The sequence below is a fragment of the Ipomoea nil genome, unplaced genomic scaffold (assembly GCF_001879475.1).
Source record: "Ipomoea nil cultivar Tokyo-kokei standard unplaced genomic scaffold, Asagao_1.1 scaffold0688, whole genome shotgun sequence".
NCBI lineage: Eukaryota > Viridiplantae > Streptophyta > Magnoliopsida > Solanales > Convolvulaceae > Ipomoea > Ipomoea nil.
In genome coordinates this window covers 1320494-1328580 of record NW_017617116.1, presented here as the reverse complement: position 1 = coordinate 1328580, position 8087 = coordinate 1320494, and the positions used below count along the sequence as shown (strand labels likewise).

General features: G+C 36.9%; 1 protein-coding gene across 1 annotated transcript in view; it reads left to right on the top strand.

Annotated features, from left to right (window-relative positions):
- The window catches only part of LOC109175394 (probable disease resistance RPP8-like protein 2), a 70281-nt gene continuing 62194 nt past the window's right edge, over positions 1-8087 (top strand). The window contains exons 1-3 of the mRNA XM_019324658.1: positions 1-998; positions 1104-1165; positions 3059-3065. Coding sequence (XP_019180203.1) covers positions 47-998; positions 1104-1165; positions 3059-3065 — 1021 coding nt within the window. The 5' untranslated portion in view covers positions 1-46. The remainder of the gene's footprint in view (positions 999-1103; positions 1166-3058; positions 3066-8087) is intronic.

Genomic DNA, 8087 nt, shown 5'->3' with positions numbered 1-8087 from the left:
AAGGTGCATCCAGCAAAGTCGCTGTGAAAAAGAGAAACCAACAATCATGCCGGAACAGAGTTTGCTGGTTGATGAAGTCAATGATCTCGGATGGCATCTGATACGACTCCAAGAGCTCAAGCGACTCCAAGAGCTCAAGCGACTCCAGGAGCTTGAAAACCAAAACGAGGACGAGAAGGTGGCTGCCTGGAGGCACAAAGTCGAAGAATTTTGTCGTAAGATTGGTGATATTGAAGATAATGCATCACGGCTTTTCTGGAGATGCAACCGGCGGAAAGGAGGCTGTGGGATCGTAAAAAGTTTATTCACTTTGTTGTTGTGTCACTTCCAACTTCCTCACCTCCAGTTGAGTATAAATGAAGTTCGAGAAGAGATGGAGGAATTGGAGAAAGAAATGGAAGAATCAAAAAAATGGGTTCCGTCGCCGACAGCCAGACGTGAAGAAAAAGGAGCAGTGAATGAAGTTGTAGTTGGAAGGGAAGCAGATATTAGGATTCTGATGGAATTTCTGGAGAAGGACACTGCAGAGTACCCCTTGTTCGCTGTGTGCGGGGAGGGAGGTTTGGGCAAAACTACACTGGTGCTGAAGGTATTCAACACGCCTGATGTCCGACATAAATTTATGGGGTGTGCTTGGGTCACTGCACCCCACCAGGTCCAAGCCAAAACCCTTTGGCAGGATATCATGTCACAGATTGAGCCCGGGAGAAAGGATGAAATGATGAAATTAAGTGATAGTGCTTTGGCGCAGAGCCTTCACTCATCCTTGCAGTCTGGGAGATACCTCATTATTCTTGATGATGTCCGCTCAACGGAGGCTTCCCTAATTGCTCTGCCCACTGTTGGAATTCGCAGCAGAGTTGTGATTACCACTCGGGAAACATATCAAGCTGAGAAGATTTTAGGGAGGGAAGGACATATTCTAAAAATGGAACCATTAAGTGAAGCTCAAAGTTGGGAGCTGTTTCTCCAAAAGCAATTGCCTAGCCACAGATCAGGTTAATTAAATTCCATCTTGGTTATTTAACTCATATGATTGATTAAATACATATACATGCATGCAGAATTTAAATTCGTTCTATAATATATTTTTTGGTATGTAGAATTTGAAGAGAACCAGAAGTTGAAAGATATATGCAGAGATGTAGTCAAAAAGTGTAATGATGTGCCATTAAAGATAATGGTGCTGGGAGACTTGATGGCAGAGAAACACTCCATCGATGAGTGGAAGTTATTACACAAAAAGTTTACTTCCGTAAAAGACACTTTAGAGTTGTCTTATAATCTTTTGCCCGGGAATCTGAAGAGCTGTTTACTTTATCTGGCAGTTTTTCCAAAAGACACAGATACAGAAGCAGAGAAGTTGTACAATCTGTGGATCGCTGAAGGGTTGATACCCACAGATTGCAATTCCACCATGCTGTCCACCGCAGAATCATATCTGAAAGAACTAGCGAACGTAGGCTTGGTCCAGGTTCAAGAAGAGGAAACACCAATGTTAACAAAGATCAAATCATGGCGTCTTCATGACTTGGTGCGAGAACTATGCTGTCAGAAGGCAAAAGAGGAAAGGTTGTTCGCATCCGTGGACCTTAGAGCTGTTGCGAATGGTAATCAAGACAAGCCTACTGATGTGCGCACACTTGCCATTTATTTTGACAAGCGTGTCGGTGGGTATGATTTTCCCAACCCAAACAAATCTAGGAAAATAAGATCATTTTTGTTTCTGAATGCCCACCAACTGGTACCGGATGAGCATTTATTAGTGCCAAAATCATTAACTTTTAAGAATTGCAGATTACTAAGGGTGTTAGACTTTAATTCACTTGACTTTCATGTCATGAAGTTGCCAAAAGACATCCAGAATCTCGCAACCCTGCGGTACCTGAGTTTCAGAAGCTGCAACTTGCAAGAGTTGCCGCCATCCATCGGCAGGTTGCCAAACTTGGAAATTCTTGATTTGCGGGTTAACCCCACGGTTGACATGAGCATATCTAATCTGTTGTATAAGATTACAAGATTGAAGAGTCTTTATTTCCCTCAAAAATTTCATGCAGTTGGTGAGAAATTGCAGTTGGATGGCTTAAGTGAGCTTGAGAATCTCAACAACTTTGCTTCAACCCATTGTCGGTGTAAAGATCTCCCCCGACTTGAAAAACTCAAGTATTTGACGGCAACTATTGAGGGAAACCTGGATGACCTCGGGGAGACTATCAAATGCATAAACGAACACAGATTCATATCAACATCCATTGTCCTCAAAAACTTTGATTGTTACTCTCACAAACGACTCTCTGCTCTAAGTAACCTACTGGGGTGTGAATACTTGAACGCCTTGCGCGTGGAGGGGCACATAGGCAACTTATCATTCACTATCCCTATTTCCTCCAAGCTCACAGAGCTCTTCTTGCTTGGTTCTGAACTTACTGAAGATCCGATGCCAGTATTGGGGAAAATCCCCCAATTACACAAACTTATCATATGCAATGGAGCCTATCTTGGGGGCGGAATGGATTGTAAAGCATTAAGTTTTCCCCGCCTCAGATATCTCAAACTCTCAAATTTGCACAAGTTGAGGGATTGGACTCTTCGAGAAGGATCTATGCGTAACCTTTCTACTCTCACCGTTGAAAGATGCCAGAGCCTTAAAAATCTCCCAGAGGGGCTCAAATTGCTCACTCGTCTCCGAGAAGTGAGTATTCTAAACATGCCCAAAATGTCCCCCACGCTCAAACGTGAAGGCGAGAAACAACGTTTCTCGGGAGAAGATTTCTATAAAATCAAGCACGTTCTTAGTATCAACATTTTGTAAAGGAGTTAATACCATCTGAGGTCCTCTGAGTATAGTGGTTTTGTCACGTTTAGTCCTAAACTTTCAAATTGACCATTTGTGGTCCTTAGACATTCAAATTTAACCATTCGTGATCCAAGTTAACCATCCATGGCCCTTCAAGTTTCGAAATTTAACCAGTAGTGGTCCTCATGAAGGGACCATGGATGGTTAAAATTTAATAGTTGAAGGACCATGTGTGGTTAACTTGGACCACGAATGGTTAAGTTTGAAAGTCGAAGGACCATATATGGTCAATTTGAAAGTTTAGGACTAAACATGGCAAAACCACTATACTCGGAGGACCTCAGATGGTATTAACTCTTTTGTAAAGTGTTAAACATTTAGTTCTAAAATTTCAAATTGATCATATGTAGTCTTTCGACTTTCAAATTGTTACCATCCGTGGTCCAAGTTAATTATCTATGATCCTTCAACTGTTAAATTTTAACTAACCATGGTCCTTTCGAGGGTACCACGGCTGGTTAAATTTCAAAAGTTGAAAGATCATTTGTGGTTAATTTGGACTACGAATGGTTAAATTTGAAAGTTAAAGGACCACAGATGGTCAATTTGAAAGTTTAAGACTAAACATGGCAAAACCACTATACTCGGAGGACCCCATCACTGCTGAAAATTATGGAATTTCCGACCACCTGAAAGTGATCTTAAATCAAGTCGAAAGCCTTGTTCCGACCACTTTTGGTATCCGGAAAAACTTTTGTTGCTATTTTCGACCACTTTTTACTTTCGACTTGATTTAAGATCACTTTCAGGTGGTCAGATATTCTATAATTTCCAGTAGTGCATGTGGCATTAACTCTTTTGTAAATTCTGTACACAAATGTTGAGGGATAGTGGGCTGGTGAATTTTCTTTTTACTGGGTATCAGTATACTTGGGAGGGGGGAGCGAAGATTCGAACGGGTGGGTTCAGGAGAAGTTGGACAGGGTGCTTGTTTCCAAAAGTTGGGAAATTTTGTATAGAGGAGCGTGGGCAAGATCAGTACAGTGTGGTGGGAGTAACCACCTTCCTCTTCTTCTAGTTCCTGAACGCCATGTGCCTCAGGGTCGGAAGGTTGGTTTTCGGTTTGAGCAAAATTGGATGAAGGAGGTGGATTGTAGGGAGCAAGTTGATACGGTTTGGGGTGAGTCAAATGATTAGGACATTTTGCAGAAAATTAAACAATGTGGGGTTCGGCTGAGGGAGTAAGGGGGCGGGGCGGGGAGAGGGGGGAGCGTACGAAGGAATTTCGTAAAGAATTGGAATATTAGAGGGGTCGAATGGAGAGGTTGCGGGGTCAGCGGGATATGGGAGGGAGGAGGAAGTTTGATGAGGCTCAACGTAATTACTTGAGGTTGCTGGAGTCTGAGAGTGGGTACTGGAGAAAACAGGCTAAGCAATTTTGGCTTAGGGATGGGGATATGAATACGCGATATTTTCATAATCAAGCAAAAGCCTGTCGTTATAGAAATGACATTAAAAAAATTCAGGATGTCTCTGGGTACTGGGTTGTTGATAAACTGGAGGTGGGAAATGTGGTTTTGGGGTATTCTAAGGGTTGTTCCAGTCTGGGATTGGTTGGTATGAACTTGTTTTAAATGCAATTCAAGTGAGGGTGACTCCGAATCAGAATGAGGGGCTGTTAGGGGTGGTTACGGGGAGGAGGTAAAGGCTGCTCTGTTTAGTATGTTCCCTAATAAATTCCCGAGGCCTGATGGGCTGAACCTAAGGTTTTATCAAGCATACTGGGATATTGTAGGTGATGAGGTTCTCTTGATGTGTAGGGGTGCAGTTGAGGAGGGTATTCTGCCTTATGGTATAAATAAAACCAATATTGTGCTTATTCCTAAGAATCGTTATCCGGAAAATATGAGTGACTTTCAGCCTATTTCTTTGTATAATGTGTTGTATAGAGTTGTGGCAAAGGTTTTTGCTATAAGCTTAAATGTATTTTGAGAGGGCTTGTGGGAGAAACTCATAGTGTGTTTGTGTTAGATCGGTTTATTGTTGATAATGTTTTATTGGCTTATGAGATAAATCATTATCTGCACAGATGAAAGGAGGAGAGGCAGGAGAGATATGCGGTCTTAAAATTCGATATGAGTAAGGCTATGATAAGGTTGAATGGGGTTTTTTAGAGGGTGAGATGAGGCGGACGGGGTTTGGTTGCCACTGGGTTTCCTTAATCCTTCATTGTGTTTCTACTGTTACTTATCATGTGCTCCTTGAGGGGGAAGAGAAGAGGCATTTTATTCCTTGTCGGGGGATTCGTCAAGGAGATTCGTTATCCCCGTATCTTTTCCTTTTAGTTATGAAAGGGTTTAGCAGTATATTGAGGAGGCGGGAGGAGATTGGGGGTATCCATGCGATTCGTATAGCATTGGCGGTCGGGAAGTTTTGAGTTGGCTAAAGATGCATAATTATGATGGATTTACAATTGAAACGGATGCACAACAGATTGTCACTCAACTTCATAATGTGAATATGTTGCCGGTTAATCATTCAAGATATTAATGCTTGTTTATCTTTATTTGCAAATGTTCATCTTCGTTTTGTTAAGCGCCCGCTCAACTAATGTTGTTGCTCATTTATTAGCTAGAGATGCTAGTATGTATTTGGGTAGTCGGTTTTGGTTTGATACCATCCCCTCGTTTATTACTTGTGCCTTGTGTAGTGACTCAATGATTATATAAGAGTTTGTAGTTTTGTTTTCAAAAAAAAAAAAAAAAAAAAAATTCCTTAGTCTTTTAGTTCATTTTTGGGTTTCAATTTTCATATTGATTTAAGAAATATTTTCAAGCCAAACACCTTGTGTTCAGATGGCACTTTAATAGCTCCCTTTGAGGGAAGTTCACACATCAAACCCCGATAATGGGGTATTGACTCTTTGACTACAGTAGTTACAAAAAGTATAAAACAGATATTACCTTCTAATAGAGTTAATAGTATTAAAAAATATATTTTTTTCAAAAGATACATTTTATGTTTTTTTTTTTTTCATTTTTCTAGACAAATAATATATTATATATATACAAACAAAAAAAAAAAAAAAAAAACAACTAAAAATTGAGGTCCAAATATTACCTTCTAATAGAGTTTATAATACTCTATTTTCTCTATCTAATGTAGCTCAAAGAATCAATACCCCACTACCGGAGTTCGATCCTATGACCTTCCCTCAAGGGGAGCCACAAAGGTGTCATCTGAACACAAGGTGCTTTGCTAGAAATTTGATTATTTAATTATTAATTAAGTTGTAAATTCAATCTTTTCACAAATTGATACTCTCTCTGTCTCATTTTATATGTCCTACCTACTATTTATTGATTAAACCAACTTTTTTTTTGAAAGGAAAAAACTTTTTTTTCTTTGTTTATTTTCTTTAATATTTTTTACTTATTTTCAAATTTTGATTTGTTGTGTTTAAAGTACTTTTAGTGTACATTTCTAAATCAAAATATATAAATTTTACATACTAATATTAAACTTAATATTATAGTAAATTAAATTCAAAATAACTTCAGTCAAACTTCGTTAATCGAACGAAACACATAAAATGAGACGGAGGAAGTACTTGGCCATATTTATAGTCTAATTTAAACTCAGGCTCAACTACCACGACTAATTAAGCAAAATTGTAGACAAGAAAATCTTTGGTAGTTGAGATTCAAGGAAAAGAAATTTGCAGATTTTTTTGAAAATCTATGAAAAGAAAAATACAATAAAGGAATATTTGTAAATATATTAATAATTCATGAGGAAAAAGTATTACAAGTGTCATTTTTCATTTTGAATACAAGGGTTTTGTTGAGTTTTTTTTTTTTTTCTTTTTTTCTTTTTAAACATGGGCGGCAGAATAATAATCTATATCTATATTTATATCTATATCTATATCTATATCTATATATCTATATATCTATATCTATATATCTATATAAAAGTAAAATTCTCCTAGCCAAGTTTTCTCCCCAAGAATTAGGGGCATTTCTGTAATATCATTCATTTAATAATAATAATAATAATAATAATAATAATAATAATAATAATAATAATAATAATGTTATTACCTTAATTACAAACTATTATACTTTCCTTTTGAATTAGTATTTTCCACCTATAAATACAGATTATACTTTCATTTGCACTCTATATTGTTCTTCGGTTCATGATTTAATTTGACTTCTAAGTTTTATATGGTTGTGGTTGTTTCTGAATGCAGCCTGCAAAGCTAGGGGGCTCAGATCTCATAGTTCATTCCAAGGTAATATTATGATTCCAATAGGTATAAACTATGTTCACGTTTTCTTCTTGATTTCGATTTTAGGGGTTTGTATATCAGGATATGTTGTTACAGTGTGTCCAAATGTATGTTTAGTTACTGGTGTAAATGTATGTATATTTGGGGTATATGTTATTTGATTTTGACATTTTTTCTTTAAATACCAAGAGATCAAAGTGTTGCATTTTGCATGTTGGATTGGTTGTTTTCATCAATTTATTGTGATTTTTTGTGTTGTGGTTACCTGATTAAAAAGCAGGACCTCTAGCCTACTGTGAATGGGTTTCAACAAAAAGAAATTGAGGAGGAAGAGGCTTGGTAATAGAACTCTAATGGTTTGGTTTTTATGGAAGAGCGTAGAGATGCGATCGATGATGATAATGATGGTGATTTTGATAATTTTGTAAGATTTTATGAAACTTAGAATTAGTATGTTGGCTTCGACATTTGTACATGTCATTCAAGTTTCTATGTTTTTTTTTTTAATTAACAAGCATCGTTAAGGATTTACGTGGTTCGTTGGCCAAAACAGCAATCAAGCAAAAGCTAAATCGAATTGAGGGGTGAGACGTTGTAGATAGAGGTCATTTATCATCCTACTTTGCATTTTTCTAAAGAGTGTGAGAATGTGAGGGTGAGGAAAGACAAAAAGAAAATGGTGAGATTTTTTTTACCAGAAATTTCTATATTTTCCTTATACAAATTTATAATTGTAAATTTATATTAATATGATCATTGTAAATCTATATTAATACAATGTAATAAAGTCAGTAGCATTAAAAAATGATTATTAAAACAAGTATAATTTATTTTATATTGTGGATACATTACTTTTAATAATTTTGATTTAATAATATTATACCTTAATTATAAAAATACTACCTAATAATTTTAATATTAAATGTGATACAATAATTACCATAAACAATGTTTAATAATTGACAAATTCTATTAGGCAATAAAAATTACAATTAT